Raw genomic sequence first — 17698 nt, forward strand, 5'->3', positions numbered from 1 at the left:
TGAATGGTATCACCTGAAAGACAGTTCTATTCTGAAGAGAATGATTGGCGAATTATAGTCTAAGGGTAATTAGGGATGTCTCAGGATTTTTCCCTGAGATCATAGTGTTTTATGGTACTTTGGGGCATTGTGGGAATTTTTGATAAAAATTCTCCCGCCCTTACTATTCAAGATAGAAACTTGAAATTTGGCACACACATTCAGTATACCAAGTACTATTTATCAGATTTTTTTTGATGGCTACGATCACACAGGGGGGGTCCAGGGGGGGCCAAAGTTCGAGAAAAAAAATTTCCCTCCGAAAGTTTTACTTTGACATTTTTCCCGCTTCTGGTATATGGTATGAGCATGCAAGTGGTACCATTCGAAAGCCAGCTCTATTCTGAAGAGAATGAGGTATGAACCATGATCCTAGGATAAATAGTGACGATACAGTAGCTGCTTGACTGAAAGTCTAAAAAATAGCCCAAAAAGCCAGGATCCGGAAAGGGTTGTACATACATATTACCTGCAGCAAAAGTACTTCTTATCTGTTATATAAAAGTCGGAAAATATTTGCAGTCTTCCGACATATTTATTTTTATATTTTCATCGAAGACTACAATTTAGTAGATAATCATTTCCTAATAACTCAAAATCATATTTCTTATTACAATCAGCTAACAAAACATGAGTTCCATAATAATATGCTCTAATAAGCGCATACATAAAGCCATCACTACTCCGATTTTAGAGGTGTAATTTCATAGATGCTGACCCCTTATGTACCATGTGAGCACTGAACATGTACAAATCTAAGCAGTTCAGTAGTCCAGTGGAAGCATGTCAGACTACTGCGGGTAGTGTTGTAAAAAAACGGTTTTTTTTCTGTGAAGTTTTTTTTTCAATAAAAACATCGTTCTTTTTCATGTTTTTTTCAAATGTCTGTTTTTTTTTCTGGCAGCTATTATTTATTGATTTATGTTGCAGTTTATTGTAATAATGAGCAGCGAAGCCCTCGTAACTTACAAATCGTTTGTTTCTTTGTACCTATACGAGCAAAATTATGTGATTATTCCTTTCGGACCCAGGTCATTTTTGGCGTTTTCCTACATTTTCAGTTAGTGACGTGTTGCTCAAAAACCATTCATTCGATTGATATGGTTAAGGCCTTGTTTTTTTGAAAATGGATGTGGCTATGTTTTGGTGTAATTTGCATTGCAGTGTTGCCAACGGCTGGGAAATTATTCAGGGAAGAGTAGGGATGAAAATTTACAAAAAAATCCCTAACCGAATTTCAAAATTTTTTTGTATCTAGCACCACTGCTGCTATATGGGTTCAAGTCACCTAAAAAAATTCTTTTGGTGTGTTGACAAGGTACAGTGAAATCCTGAAGTCGCTGGCTTCCATTCAAAATGGGAAAGAAAAAATTCTCTGCCATCATACACATGAAATTTTGACACTTTTTAAGTCTCAAAAGCAAAAATCAACAGATATACCGGGGCTACAGCTTCTCTAATTATCCTATTGAAACTTTTAATGGTGCGTTCTTTAAGGCAAAGAGGAAGCTTTCAGGTAGTGGTACGTTTGTTTCAATGTAGCTAGCAAGAGGGTAATAATAGAGGGGAAAAGAGAAATTTTCCGAATTTTTCATCTAAAATCAAAAATTAATTGTTTTGGATGGAAACACTGCCATCAGACAGACGAAAACTATCTGAAAATACACCTTGGTAACCCAAGAATATATCCTACAAGTATCATGGTGATATCTAAGAAAGTAAGCATGAAATTAAAAAAAAAAAATATATATCTCATTCTACCTCAGAAATTCACCATTTTCTTACCATTTCCAGAACATAGTTTATTATAAACCTCAACTGTACTCCCCCTAATTATTCTAATGATTTTTTATGGTGTGCTGTATAGCCTAAGGACGAGGCTTTTAGTCACTGGTATGTTTGTTCGAGTGTAGCCAACAAGAGGGAAATAATAGAAATAAAAAAAGGATTTTTTTCCAAAATTTGCCCCTAAAACCTGGAATTAAAATTTTCTGTAGCTGGCAACACTGCTATCAGACACACATAAACTATCCTAAAATAACCTTTGGTATCACGCTAATATATCCTACAAGTATTGTGACAATATCTAATAAAGTAAACATGTCAATAAAAAATATCTCATTCTACCTTTAAAAATCACAAGCTATCTTTCCAATTAGAGAACAAGGTCTACTGTAAACTTCAACTGTACTTCCCCTAATTACTCTATTGAAACTTTCTATAGTGCATTCTATAGGGCAAAGACGATACTTTCAGATACTGGCACGTTTGTTCCGATGTAGCCAACAAGAGGGAAATTATAGAGACAAAACAGATTATTTTCCCAAAATTTCCCCCGAAAATCTGGAATTAAAATTTTCTGTAGCTGGCAACACTGCTACCAGACAAACACAAACTATCTTAAATTAAACACTGATACACCACTGATATATCCTATAAGTATTATGGCGATATTTAAGGAAGAAAACTTATATACCAAAAATATATTACGGTAAACAGAAAAGTAGGAAAAAACTAGAAAAATCAAGGGTTAGAGCCTAAATACGAATTTTTCGTGCGCCCCCTAATTACCCCATTGTAACGATCTGTACTTGCGTTTGTTAAGTAAGAACAAATGTTCAATTTGCGTAAGTTGACTTGCACTCGGACGTATAGGTACGGATTTATAAACAAAAATTTCGAATTTTGGCCCAAATTTAGGGAAATTTTAATTTTCCTAATTGGCAACACTGCTCGCAGACCCGTCCAATTGGTGTCAACATTTAGGTATCCATCCGAGGTATCTACCTGGCAAGTCTTAAGGAGGTCTTTCTACAACGAAGGAAGCTACAGGGAAAAAAGTAAAGGAATTTCGAAATTAGAAAATTCTCGAAATTTTTGACTAGGCTAAAATTTGAGAGGGAAATTCGGCACCAGAAGAAAAAGAAATTAATATGATAAACTATGGTCCAACGATATTTGGCAAGAATAATATCCTGATATCTTAATTAGTGTCCACACAGGAGCGGATTAAAAAAGTGACAGCCGTGTGTGCCACTCTGGCCACCTGGGTCCGAAAGGGTTACGAGTGTACATTTGATTACATTTTTTTGGACTACTAATCCGTGTTGTTGTTGAAGTTACAGTCTCAACTAATAATAATATCGTTGTTGTAAACAATAACTTTATAAGGAAAATTTTCTCTCCTTTTTTACATCTTAGTTCCAACACTGTTGGTGAGAAATGCAGGGTGTTTCAAAATGAATATCGGGGTTTTAAGTCTGAAATGCTCTTTTACTTGATCGATTGTTTATAATTGTATGTAAAATGTAATAAGTACTACGAAAACAGTCTTTGCTGCAAGTGTTCGATGTGAGATTCATTCGTCACACGGCACACATCTAGTCGATAGGCGAGAAAGGGCCATAAACTTTCCGCCATATGGCACAAAACACATTCAATTTAGGGGAGTCTCGTTTCAATTGTACCATCTCCTGAGGATTTACTGACGGCCAGATGCAAATATTATGAGTGTTCACATTAGCTCTTAGGTGAAATGTCGATTTATCACAGAAGACGACACGATCCAAAAAATCTTCATTGTTATGCAGCAATATTTCACTTGCGAAATTGGCACGTAAACCGTAGTCTGTAGGCTTTAGACCTGTAGCAACTGCAAACGATAAGGACGTAGTTGCAAGCGTCTCCTTAATATTCTTCACACAGACGGTTGCACTGTACAGATTCAGTCTTTATTAAAACACAAAAAGCTTTCTGCTCTCTAGCAGGGGCGGATCCAGGACCAACCCTTGGGGGGGGGGCGGTGGGTTGTCATACTGCTACTTTTAAGGGCTCTAAACTTTGCGATGGGTTTTATTTATATATATAAAATAAGAAAGTTTCCCCTTCTGGAGGGGAGGCGATCGCCCCGATCGCCCCCCCCTTAATCCGCCCCTGCTCTCTAATCCCCATCTTTGCTACTTGCTCTTTCTAACGACAGACAGAAGAAACAATTCATGTGCATGCGTGCGTACAAAACTGTTTGAGTTGCTCTTTCATTTGATATAATATTTATAATTGTAAGTTAATTGTAATAGATACTAAAAAGTTTCAAAACCCTAATATTAATTTTGAAACACCCTGCATTACTTCAAATTGTGTCATCCTATATTCAAGTCTTGTATATACATATCATCAGAGCCGGCCCTAGGCAATTTGTCGCCCCATGCAATTGCATAATTTGCCGCCTCCTCCTTTCTCCAGAAAGAACAAATCTTAAAAGTCATGATTTTAAGTATGCTACTCCAGCATGAATAACGAAGGGGAGGGTAAGTGCAGTTGCACTCAGAAAGGCTTAAATACTTACTAAAAACGTAATCCCGTTGTGTCTGTTTTTTCTTTAAATATTAATCCATTATGTTAGTGAAAGATAAAGTAAACATACTTGCAGAGGAAAGATGGTAATTCTTTTTATAGAATTCAATATCGAGCTTCAATCTCAATATATCAGTTTACAATTCCAGTGCAACTAGCTCTTTCATCATTATTTTTTGATTTTTCTTCTACATCTGTTAACATTAAAAAAAAAACTTGTTTCTATCTTCAATGATAAGGAACTTGATTCTGACAAAAACAAGACTAGTTGTCATATCAAAACTCTGATAACTTACTAAATGGAACATATATTCGCTACTATTCGAGAATTGAATTCTTGTATTTAACAACAATCAAGCAATTTGTGCTCGGATTTTTTCGACCATTTGCTTTAGCATTGTCCATGTGACCTTAAACTAATACAATGTAAATATAATTTATGAATGTAGTATTCAAATAGGTCAGTTTAGTAAATGTAACTACCATCATCATGAAGTCTGTTTCCAACAAGAAATATTTAATTTAAATAATATACTTATGACAGATTTTGCCGGACCCTCCAAACTTGCCGCTCCATGCAAATGCACGTGTTGCATATATGGTACAGCCGGCTTTGCATATCATATATATCTAGTCGACAAATTATTTATATATGATATTTAGAAAAATACTATTAGGTATTAGTTTTTACCTTTAGACAAGTTGTTTGAATTTTATACTGCTCGTGACATTATTTTCGTACTTATTAGAGGCCTGCTTTCACGAAAAAACAAAATTTCATTTCTACTTTTATTTCTTAGTTGATATTGATGAAAACTGCTGAAACCCGAATTGTTAATACGTATGGTATTCATGTAAATTGTAAAATATTTGTTGTGTATCAGTATCTAGCGTTTAATTTATGTTGCATTTTACGGTGATTACACCTGCATAAAAATATTTCATACTTAAATAGACGTGAGATGGAATTACAAATGACTATTTGAAAAAAAAACGAAATTTAGAAAAAAAACGAGAGGCAATGTTTTTTTTTCTAAAAAAAACGTACATTTCTGAAAAAATACGAACGTTTTTTTCTATTTACAACACTAACTGCGGGCGAGACCTGGGTTCGATCCCCATCATTTTTTTCTTTCTTCAAACTTATTTTCGTTAACATATATTGATTGTCAATAAGGTTGAGTCTATTATACACGGCATTTCATTCCCACCTTGTCCGCCAGAGATACTATTGAATCGAAAGGAGCACTTTTCCACGTATCTCATATATTATAACTATATACGCTGCCGACCACACAACTGCCAAAAGGCGTTTGTGTGTATGTGGTTAAAACTTAAACTATTACGCTTTTTGAGCATCTATTATGACTATTTTCTAAACCGTTGTTCCGATACTAACGTACTTCCGATTTGGAGGCTAGATGTGTGGTATACATTCTAAACTTGTTATACGAGAATCAACAACGAGAATAAACGGGGAGATTTTGTAGATCATTTTTTCGATTTCTTGCATCGTTTTGGAGATATCAGCTAATTTCCGGTTTGAAGAACACACTTTTTATCGCGAGACACTATATCGTACAAGTGATACCCAGTGTTTCTTCCAGACCTGCATTTGTTTGGGGTAAGGCACCGCCGGACCTTTGAGAGTGCCTCTCGGAGCACATCGAAATAATACCTCTTATAATACAAAACGTGGAACTTCTGAACACATCTGGGTTCGATCCCCATCAAATTATTTTCTGATTTTTTCTTTCCTCGAAAATTTATTTTTATAAAATATATTGATTGCCAATGAGTTTGACACGATCATACACGGCTTTTCATTCCAGTCGGTCCCGCCACACAAACTATTAAATCGAAAGGGGCGCTTTTCTGCGTATCTTATATATTATAACTATATACGATACCGACGAGACAATTGTCAAGAGGTGCGCATTTGTGTGTGTGTGTGTGTATTTCCTTAAAATTAATAATTTTATATTTTCCAGTTATGGTATTGACTTCAAACTTGGTATACGCATGTATCTTAGCGAGGGACATAAAAGGGGAGAGAGAGATTTTGCAATCATTTCCAGTTTGAAGCAGACACTGTTGTCGCGAGACAAAATGTATTGCTGTCTTGTACGGACACTATATCGTGAAAATGATGCCCAATGTTTCTTTCAGAATCTTTTTGGGGACACTGCCTCCTCAGAGTGCCCGTGGAGGAGACCAAAATAATACGTTTATAATACAATAATAAATAGAATATTATCAGCAGTGCCCCCGGGAACATTGCGTCCGAAGGAAACACTGGTGATGCTCCATTTCCAAAACTACATATGTTTGATTTTAAATACTTCAGTATCGTCTCGAAACTTCACACGAACATACTGCCTCGTTTCGAGACCATCTCAAAAGTTGCCTATAAATATATCTTTTCCCTCTACGTACTGAAAATATTTAGTTCGCGCAATACGAACAGAAAGTACTTTGCTAATACGAAGAAATGGAGATAAGGAAAAATACAAGACTAAAAACCGTTTAGCCGGGAATAGAACCCAGACCTGCTACTTAGAAAGCACACACGTTACCACTGAGCCATGCTCGTTCGTTGATTTCTGTTTGTTCTATTATGCTTAACATAGCACATAACAAGGCAGATCAAGCCAATTCAACAACATGGCAACTTTGCATTCAAGATGGCGACTTCTCCAATGATTTGTTGCTTCATTGAAACTACACTTCATCCTTAGTAAAGCATGACTGTCCTACCGCGAGAACAACTTACAATTTTCATGGTTACAAACTTTTGAACCGCCATCTTGAATCGAAGAAGACTTTCACTGCCTGACAAAATATGATGTTTCTATGATGTGCGCAACTACTCTAGAAACCAGTATTTCGAAAGTAAAAGTTATGGGACTCCAGCCAAACATGTTCAAAACTGCTCGACCCGGGTTTAGGGTTGTCAACAGCTCAAGCGGCTCGCTCACAGCTTATTCACTTATCGAGTCGAACCGAGAAGTGAGCCGAGCCAACAGCTCATCCAACCGAGCCAGCTCGAGCCGATGGCTCACACGAGCCGAGCCGAACCGAGCTGATTGCTTACCCCAACCGAGCCGGTTCGAGCCATCGGCTCAGTTAAGCTGACTCGAATCCAGCCTATGGACTCGTTTCAACGGAGCCGGTTCAAGCCATTGGCTCAATTGAACTCAGTCGATGGGTAATCCCAACCAAGCCAGTTCAAGCTGTACGCTCAGTTGAACCGATCCGAGTCGGTTGACATCACTATTCCGGTTGGGCTTCTACTTTGGCTAAAAAATTGGACCGTGCAGTTCTCAGCCTTGATGGTAAGAATCACAAAAAATGATGTGAAATCTTTAGTTTTATGTCCCACGATTATGCTGGTTAGGCTAAAGGAGACGGTGATGATAGGAAATGAATGAAATGAAGAAAGTGGGAGGAAACGGGAGAACCCTGAGAAAATCCACGAGCACGGTGTTTGTCCACCACAAAGTACAAACTGCGCGAGCTGGGATCGAACCAGGGACCTCAAGCACCGGAGGTGAACGCTCTACCACTGACCCACCGCGCCAACTGGTAAGAACTACAGTATATACTTATATTGGTGCTCACGGCGTCATTAACTTGTTCCGCTACCAACGAATTTCAAGGTACTTTGTTTTGCATCTTTTGTGCGTGTTTTGTGTCGCTTTATGCGCCTATTCCCACATTTTGTGGATCACCGGAAGTGGGTCAAAATGGGCCTACAAATATGGCGGAACAAGTTATTGCTCTTCCGCCACCAATGAATTTCGAGATCGTTTCCTTCACATCGTTTTGTGCCGTTTTGTGCGTCTACTTCCGTTTTGTACGTCGTGGGATGTGGGTTAAAATGAGTCCCCAAGGTGGGACGAAAACGATCAAGAGTTCCGCCACTATTAAATCTCGAGGTTAATTTCACATCGCGTACCCTTTTGTACGTCTATTTCGACGTTTTGTGCGTCACTGGAAGACGGTCAAAATGGGCCTCAAAGGTGGGACGAAAATGGCCCACTGCTCCGCCACTACCGAATTTCGAGGTTCTTCCTTTCGCATGAACTAGTGAATGTTTCGTGCCGTTTCGTGCCCTTATTTCCACGTTTAGTGCGTCACCGGAAGTGGGTCAAAATGGGCTTCCAAGATGGGACGAAAATGACCGAGAATTCCGCTACTATTGAATTTCGAGGTCGTTAATTTCACATCGCGTACCCTTTTGTGCGCCTATTTCGATGTTTTGTGCGTCACTGGAAGATGGTCAAAATGGGCCTCGAAGGTGGGACGAAAATGACCGACTGCTCCGCCACTACCGAATTTCGAGGTCCTTCCTTTCGTATCGACTACTGAATTTTCGTGCTGTTTCGTGCCCCCATTTCCACGTTTCGTGCGTCACCGGAAGTGGGTCAAAATGGGCTTCCAAGATGGGACGAAAATGACCCACTGTTCCGCCACTATCGAATTTCGAGGTCGTTAATTTCACATCGCGTACCCTTTTGTGCGCCTATTTCGACGTTTTGTGCGTCACTGGAAGACGGTCAAAATGGGCCTCGAAGGTGGGATGAAAATGACCAAGAGTTCCGCCACTACTGAATTTCGATATCCTTCCTTTTGCATCGACTAGTGGATTTTCGTGCCGTTTCGTGCCCTTATTTCCACGTTTTATGCGTCACCTGAAGTGGGTCAAAATTGGCTTCCAAGATGGGACGAAAATGACCAAGAGTTCCGCTACTATCGAATTTCGAGGTCGTTAATTTCACATTGCATAACCTTTTGTGCGCGTATTTCGACGTTTTGTGCGTCACTGGAAGACGGTCAAAATGGGCCTCGAAGGTGGGACGAAAATGACCCACTGCTCCACCACTATACGTACCGAATTTCGTGGTTCTTCCTTTCGCGTCGACTAGTGAATGTTTCGTGCCGTTTCGTGCCCTTATTTTCACGTTTTGCGCGTCACCAGAAGTGTGTGAAAATGGACCTCCAAAGTGTTACCAAAATGACCCATTGTTCCGACACTGTCGAATTTCTAGGTCGTTTCTTTCGCATCGTTTAGTGATTATTTTTTAAAAAGTTTTCTGTGCCTACTTCCTCGTCTTGTGCGTCACCGGAAGTGAGTTAAACGGGCCTTTCAAGTGGGAGTTAAATGGCTCACTATTCCGCCACTATCGAATTTCGGGGTTGGTTCTTTCGCATCATTTAGTGTGTATTTTGTACCGTTCTGTTCGCCTACTTCCACGTTTTGAGCATCACCAGAAATGCGTCAAAATGGTCCATCAATGTGTGAGAAAATAGAGCCATTGTTCCGCCACTATCAAATTTGGGGGGTCGTTTCTTTCGCATCGTACAGTGCCTGCTTTGTACCGTTTTGTGCTCCTATTTCCACTTTAGTGCTTCTATTTCCACTTTAGTGCGACAACAAAAATGGGTCAAAATGGCCTACAAGTATAGCGGAATAACTTAATGCTGTTCCGTCACCATCAAATGAGGTCGTTTCCTTCACATTTTTTATACATGATTTGTGTCGCTTTGTGCATCAGTGGGAGAGGTCAAAATGAACCTTGAAAGTGGAATGAATATGTCTTTCTCTGCCATATTTGTAGATCACCTTTGACCCACTTTCGTTGGCCTACAAAACGTGAAAGTATGCGCAGAAACGGTATAAATATGCATTAAACAATGCGAAAAAAGCGACCTTGAAATTCGATACTGGTGGGAGAGTGGATCAGTTTTCTTCCCACATTGAATGCCCATTTTGACCCACTACCATTAAATCACAAAACGTGGAAATAGGCTTACAAAACGGTAGAAAACACGCACAAGGCGATGTGAAGGAAACGACCCCGAAATCGTTCCTGACGGAACAGCATTAACTTGTTCCGCCATATTTGTAGGATAACATTGACCCATTTCCGGTGACGCAGAAAACGAGGAAATAGGCGCACAAAACGACACAAAAATGGAAATTTAGCTTAATTACATGGAAATTTTAAGTTTGTAAGCTTAATTATATGGAAAATTTTATACATTTTTCCTTTACGTTGGTCTACTTTACGTTGATTTGAGACTTTTAAATTTAATCATTTTTCCGCTGAAAAGTATGTATAATTCAACAAGTTGATTTGATTTTGAGTTGATTTTGGGGTTTAACGTCCCGGTCAGCAGCGAGGCTATATGAGACATGGACCTACTGATTAACGTGGAATCCGAACCACATGAGCTCCCGCCGGGAATCGAACCCAGGTCTTCCACGCCAAAGGCGCGTACGCTAACCGCTTAGCCACGGAGGAGCTCTATAATTCAACAACGAAATAATTATTAGTTATAATTATAATAATTATCTATATAATTGAATTCATTGTAATTTGGTCCATAACAAACACTTTACCATTTCATACTAGCTGTTATGCCCGTTCTTCGAACGGATCAGATAAAATATCAATGTAAACAAACTGAACAACGGGAGAACAATTAAGAAACATTTCTAACATTGGATATATTTTGTGTGAATATATATCCAACAACGTATATATGTTTTCATTGGGAAGGCCGATGGGGGCTGAATTTGAACGTAAACACTATCGGGGGTGTCACTATAGGTCTGAGCAACCCCGATAAATATGGATTCGACACAAATTCTACTACCTTTACATGTCCCGGTGAACGCCCCCTCAGATCCCCTTGGTTCGTATTGTGAAAAAATCTCCTCTGGCCCCCACCAACCCCCAACCAATACCGCGAAAACTATGAATGTGACGCTAACATCTGCCATTTTCTACTACTTTTTACATATGCCGGTAAATGTCCCTATAATCCTCTGGTTCCAATTTTGAAAAAAAAAAACAATGCCTCTGGCCCGCAGCCGATGGGGGCTGTATTTGGAAGTCAACGCCTGTGGAAGTATCACCATTCATCTCAGCGACAGCCAAAACTATGGATTTGACACTAATATCGGTCATTTTCCATTATTTTTACATGTCTCGCAATTCCCCACCCCCGGTGACTCCCGGCCCGCATACAATGGTGGCTAAATTTGAAAATCATCGCTAATGAAAGTATCACCATTGATCTCAGCCTCCGCGAAAACTACGGATTTGACATCGGTCATTGTGGATTATTTTTACATGTCTCGTGATCCTCGTTATAATGCCCCCGTTTCTTATCTGATGGGGGCTAAATGTGAAAGTAAATGCGGTCTTGAGTTTCACCAATGAGCTCAGCTACCCCGAAAACTATGAATTTGACATTAATATCGGCATTTTGGATTACTTGTACGTTTCGGCATTCCCCCCCCCTTCCGGTTAACCCACGGCCCGTAGCCGAATACGGTGAATTTGGAAGTTAATGCGATCGGAGTTTCACCATTGATCTCAGCGACCGCGAAAACTATGAAATCGACACTGATATCGGTCATTTTCTACTACTTTTACATGTCCCGGTAAACGCCCCCCTGAGACCCCCTGGTTCGAATTTTTTCGAAAAAGCTTTGCCTTGGTGTGGGACCTGGACCAAGGTATCTTTGACCAAAATTTGGTAACTCTCGGTCGACTTGTCTGGTCCCCAGGCCGGTCCCGGTAAACGTCCCCTGGAGACCCCCTAGTAAGGAATTAAAAAAAAAACTCTTCGTCTTGGTCTGGGGCCTAGACCAAGCTACCCGTGACCAAATTTTGAAAAGTTTCGGTCCACTCGTCTCGTCCACAGGCCGCACAAAGATAGACAGATAGACACACGAACAAACTCTTTTTTATTTATATTAGAAAGGTCAGATCCGCCGTTATTGTATTAGTGCGGTGCTTGAGCTATTGATCGTAAAAATTCAAACTCCGATGAGTGATAATTTTATAGGCTTGTTTTATTACAAGTTTAAACTCTTTAGTCAGTAGAGAAGAGAGCGTGAATCATGGGTCAGAGTTGATGACAATGGGTTTTAAGGGGTCTGTGGGTCACAGTGGGTAAGAGTGGTTTATGGTGGGTGGTGGGTCAGAGTGGGTCACGGTGGGTCGTGGGTCACGACGGGTGGTGAGTCAATTGGTCGTGGCTAAAGTTTTCATTGCCCCATGCCCTCTCTGAACTACAGTGTTGAAAATTAATCAGTGAAAATCAATTGCAATTGATCAATCAATTGAAAGTAATTGCTGTGGAAATCAATTGCAATTGAATCAATTGCCAATTAATTTCGATTGCAATTGAATTACAGAATTCAATTGCAATTACTTTCCACTGCAATTACTTTCAATCAATTGATCAATTGCAATTGATTCTCCTTTTTTAATGGCCAACTGCAATTAACAATTAACCATTACTTATTTCAATTGTTAATTGCAATTAACAATTAATCTGTAAATTTAATTGTTAATTGTTAATTCAATTGAAATTTGCCCAACACTGCTTTAGAGGTATATAATTCGGAACCACTACGTAGGTTTTAATTTTGAAGCTAAGTGACCAACAAAACGAGTTGACTCTTTATACAACACTAAACATGAGGATGGTTTAATAGGAATAATGTGAAATTTACCAACATGCGCTAAAAAATGGGATCTAATTATTATCTATATATACAGTGTGTTTAAAAAAGAACTCCCTAGTTTTAATGTGACCTAGAATCTGTACAAAGTGATATACACTATTCTAGTTTGTGGTGTTTGATTCATCAACTCTCCAAGTTTGGCTCTCCTGGAGTTGCCAGGTCTGCTTGACCTTGAGACGGCACCAGTGCTGTTTTTTTTTTTTTTTTTTTTTTTCCTGTTTCCTCAGTTAAGTCAAGGCAGGCGTGCAGTGCAGAGCAACTCAGAAACAATGTGTACTCCGCAACAGAAAGCGCAGTGCGTTATTTGGCTTGTGAAAACTGGGTCTGTTATAACAGTGCAACGTAATTTTAGTCGTCAGTATAGTGGTGAACCACCTAGAGCAAAAACTATCCGTCATTGGCTAAAGTCTTTCAAGGAAACCGGTAGTGTTTTAAAAGCAAAATCACCAGGTAGACCAAGAACTTCTGAAGATGTTGTTGAACAGATCCGTGTTTCTTGTGTTCGGAACCCGAAGAAGTCATTGGCCAGACGTAGTCTACAATTAGCAGAGACATCAATCATTTATGGGAAAGAATCGTCGCGGCGGTTGGGACAGTTACACCTGAAATGTTAGTGAATACGTGGCGAGAAGTGGAATATCGTTTAGACGTGTGCAAGGCCACAAATGGATCCCACATTGAAGTTTACTAACATTAAACAAAACTTAAAGGAATTCTCTTTCATGATATGTACTCATTGATGTAAGTTTTCATTCATTTCCCAATTAAATTTATACTTAAAACCAGGGAGTTCTTTTTCAAATATCCTGTATTTTTTTAACAAGACATATCGGGTGAGTAGCTTCTTAGCATTATAAAGAATCTTCTGCAGCTCCTTCAGAATTATTGTTATTACAGATGTTTAGTGCAAAGTACGGTACACTAATAACAATAAACGGTGTAGTCATAAATTCATGAAAAAACTTGGCATTGACTTCAATTTTTTTTCTGGTTATGTCTACAGACATATAGGTATTTGCTGAAGTATGTTTCAATTATGGGATCTCACATAGGCCCTGTAAAGTGTATTTTACAAGGAATTTGCTAACTTGCTGTGTGTACGCCAAGAGACTTAGATTTCGCCCGTCCGTAATTCCTCCGCATGGTTGTAGTTTCCTGTAAGCAACATACTACTTTCGAAGTGGTTTCTTTAATCAGTAAAATAATAGTGATAATACAAGTAAATGTAGTTGTCATCAGAAAATTATAAGTGGGATTTAGACATGTATAAAGGAAACCAGAAATTTTGTAAATGTATACGATCTGCTGCAGCTGATTAGTGATTGGACAGAAAAGTTTAGAAAAAACTAATAGTCTCACCTTGGCTTGTGTACTGTCACACAGATTCAATACCCATGACATACTTTGTAAATAAATCAGCAATTAATTAGAATTAAAAATTATAACACTCTAGAGCTACATGGGGAATCACGAAAAATAAATTATCTTTCTATTTTCCTTTTCTTCTTTCTTTCTTTTTTTATTTTCCATATGCAAGTTTAAAGTTTGTATAGCTTTATAACAAATCAGATGTATATCAACGCACTTGGTTCTTCGTGGAAAAAAAAAAAAAAAAGTAAGCATTGATCTTTATTTTAAAAGTATAGTGTTTATGATAACACACCTCTGTTCATAGCGCCAGGGGAAATTTATTTTTTGACTTACCACGTATGTTCCTTGAATATCTTGGGCCACTTTCTCATTTCTTCTCCTGTTTCCTATAATATAGCTTTAACTTTTCTCTCTGTTTTTCTTCTATAGCTAATTATTAATTTACTGATATTTGCGTATGGCATAATTTTTCATGGAAATGAATTCTTTTCATGATACAAATCCCCGAAGACGCCTGGTTAACGTTTCTTTTCATGTTTTACACACCTGTAGTTGTAGTTCTTATAGTTTTTCATCTCTCCACATTTACATACATACAAAAAAAAAGTGACGTGTTAATTGAAAATCTCTTGTATTATTACTTCAGAAATACGAAATTTTAACATAAATCAACTGAAAATATTATTTCTCTTGCTTGTTTCATTATTTCATAAATACAAATTAATTTAATATGCTCAGGACCGGATTAAGTGAGGCTCCTAGGGAGCCTATAGTCCCGGACCTCCAGGTGGACATGGGCCTCCACTCTGATCAAAATCTCAACTGAGTATCTAAAAAGAATCATAAAGATATAATCATCATCATAAAATAAAATATAGCCAAAAATTTGAAACATATTTCCTTAACTTTCTACTGTACTTTCACAGAAATGTATTAGGTGAAGTCAGCAGGGGTCACATATTTTTCTAGCCTCGGGCCTCCAGATGCATTAATCGAGACCCGAGTATGCTAAATTGTTCCTCACTATTCTTTATAAGAATTGAATGTCAACTTTTTTAATTTCTTTTACTGAAATATATTTTAACTATGGAAGCATCATCAACGTCCCAGTGTAAATTTCAATCTATAATTTTAGTTACATACGGAGAAGTGTACAGTATTGAATTTAGATAATTAGCCTGTAAATTGGTTATTGTATACATCAAATTCTAAAGTGTAAAGTACCTTATACAATAGAATATGTACCTGATTTACTGTTGATTTATTCTTTCAGATCCGAATCAGAAAGTTGATCTATTTGCAATGAAGGATACAGGAGAAATACCACTTCATGAAGCAGTACAGATTAATAGTTTGAGCATCTGTAGAATATTGCTGGAACATGGAGGTTTGTTCTCATTCTATTATTAAAATTATACGCATCAAACTCTGCACTAAAAATAAATACCAGTGGCGTATCCTGAAAATATATTAATGTTTACCGTAGGTTGTAGAGGATAATATGTTAACTGTACAACATTGCTTCTCACTATTTTCCATATTTCTGAGCATTTTAAGTAGACTAAACTTTTACTGCTATTTACAGTAGTTATTTTTGTTATTATTTCCTATATTCAGTAGTTACTGTTTGTTACTAATGTAGAAGTTTTTAAAGATTTAAATTAACTCAAATATTTTTTGTCCTAAAAGAAACATATATAGGAATATCTTCACAAAAAGTTATCATTCTTTCTCTCACTTTTGATTCTAAATCAAGCATATTAGCCTTGGTTTCTTCATTGCATTAACATCAACAGTTTAGTTTACGAAATCTTCAGTAGGATTAGTGCCGTGTTGTGGAAAATCAGCGCTTGGGGCGAGAGTATACGACGGCACCCCTGTACATATGAGTGAGGTCGACAGACCAGCCGCGAAAGGTGAGAAAATTTTAAAAAGTAAACCCTGCTTTTCCTTGATTTTGAGCACTTTTTATTACTTTTTTCCTTTCATTTTATATATGTGCACATGTTTCATTCCTCTCTCTTTTCTTTCCTTCTTTTCTTTTCTATTTCCCTCCCGAATTTTGCGTTCCTTACTTCGGTGTCCGGGGCCGTCGCCCCGCTTGCCCCTCCCCCATGGCACGGCACAGCAGGATCTTCGTCACCTTCAATAGCAATCTTTCACTTATATACTACTATTATATTGATCAATTCTAAATAAATATCTAACCCAGGAGGGATAACTGTTCCTCCCTGGTCCCTCTAAATGACGCCCTCTGAATCTCACCCTTTAACTGACTTAGCCCTATTTTTAGTTAAAGAAAGTTGTATTTACTTTAACAATCGTAAAACACATTTACGTCTGTTACTTCCGATGCGACAAATGGGATTTAGGCGCTCTATTTCAAATAATGCAAGAACTGTACACTTTCAAGAACTGAAGTCTGCTGACATCAGAGATCATATGAAATGATCGAAAGATCTTCCCTATCTTTCCTTTCCTATCTCAATCTGTGCTAGTGCTACCTACTAATATATAATATAAGGCGAGAGTATAGTACCTACTAAAATACAAACCTTTCTTCAACAGTTGACAATTTCATGTTCTGCCAAACTCGGTCATAGCGTTAAGAAATACAGGTTTTATTGACTATTTGGTATTCTATCTTAGATGTTACATGTTTAATATTTATATAGAATGGGCCTGCGTCATTTATATGTATATTGAGAGATCGGATTTCATCTGATCGTGCACGGAAAGAAAAGCAAATAATTGGGTGAAATAATTTCTACATTTGGTGACGGAAATTTTGGGAGTTTCTCCGGGGGGAAATGAATTTTCTTCGGGGAGTGGAGATTCCCCAGGGCTACCCCCTGAATTCATCCCTGTTCGCACCTTGACCATTCCGCCTGCACTCGCTCTGCTTTGGAGAAAGAGAATCTTCAAGAAGGAACCAAGAGTAGTATAGAAACAAAACACGAGTGAGTTATCGTATGAAAAACAATTTGATTGTTGTATTTATTTTACATCTTTTCTTTATTTTACATGTTAATTGTAAATTTTGCAGCTATCAAAATAGGTATTACAGAAAACATATTTTCATTAATACAATAACATGTGCTAAAATTCATATAATTATTTACTTTGTTTAGAGCAGTGGTTTCTAACCCAATTCCTATCACGACCCCCATTCTATCACTCCCTCTTGAAAGCGACCCCCTTATAATTTCTGCTTTGTAATAAGATTGTGTGGGATTTTTAATATAATTGTGGAGATCTCAAGATATTCTATTTTTTGTAGAATAGTAGAATCTATTTCTTGTATACAGTGGATACAGTAACTTTCCTGAAAGCGAATGGATTAAAACCAAATTTGTTCAGTTCATTCATAAGTTTGCCACACGTCTC

At 37.9% G+C, this 17698-nt stretch overlaps 1 protein-coding gene across 1 annotated transcript in view; it reads left to right on the forward strand.

Moving 5' to 3' along the window:
- Positions 1-17698, forward strand: part of LOC145683439 (uncharacterized) — a 122920-nt gene that overhangs the window by 63590 nt on the left and 41632 nt on the right. The window contains exon 3 of the mRNA XM_081754772.1: positions 15585-15698. Within this exon, the coding sequence (XP_081610898.1) occupies positions 15585-15698 (114 nt within the window). The remainder of the gene's footprint in view (positions 1-15584; positions 15699-17698) is intronic.

The sequence above is a fragment of the Thermobia domestica genome, chromosome 4 (assembly GCF_964235325.1).
Source record: "Thermobia domestica chromosome 4, izTheDome1.hap1.1, whole genome shotgun sequence".
In the NCBI taxonomy this organism is placed as follows: domain Eukaryota; kingdom Metazoa; phylum Arthropoda; class Insecta; order Zygentoma; family Lepismatidae; genus Thermobia; species Thermobia domestica.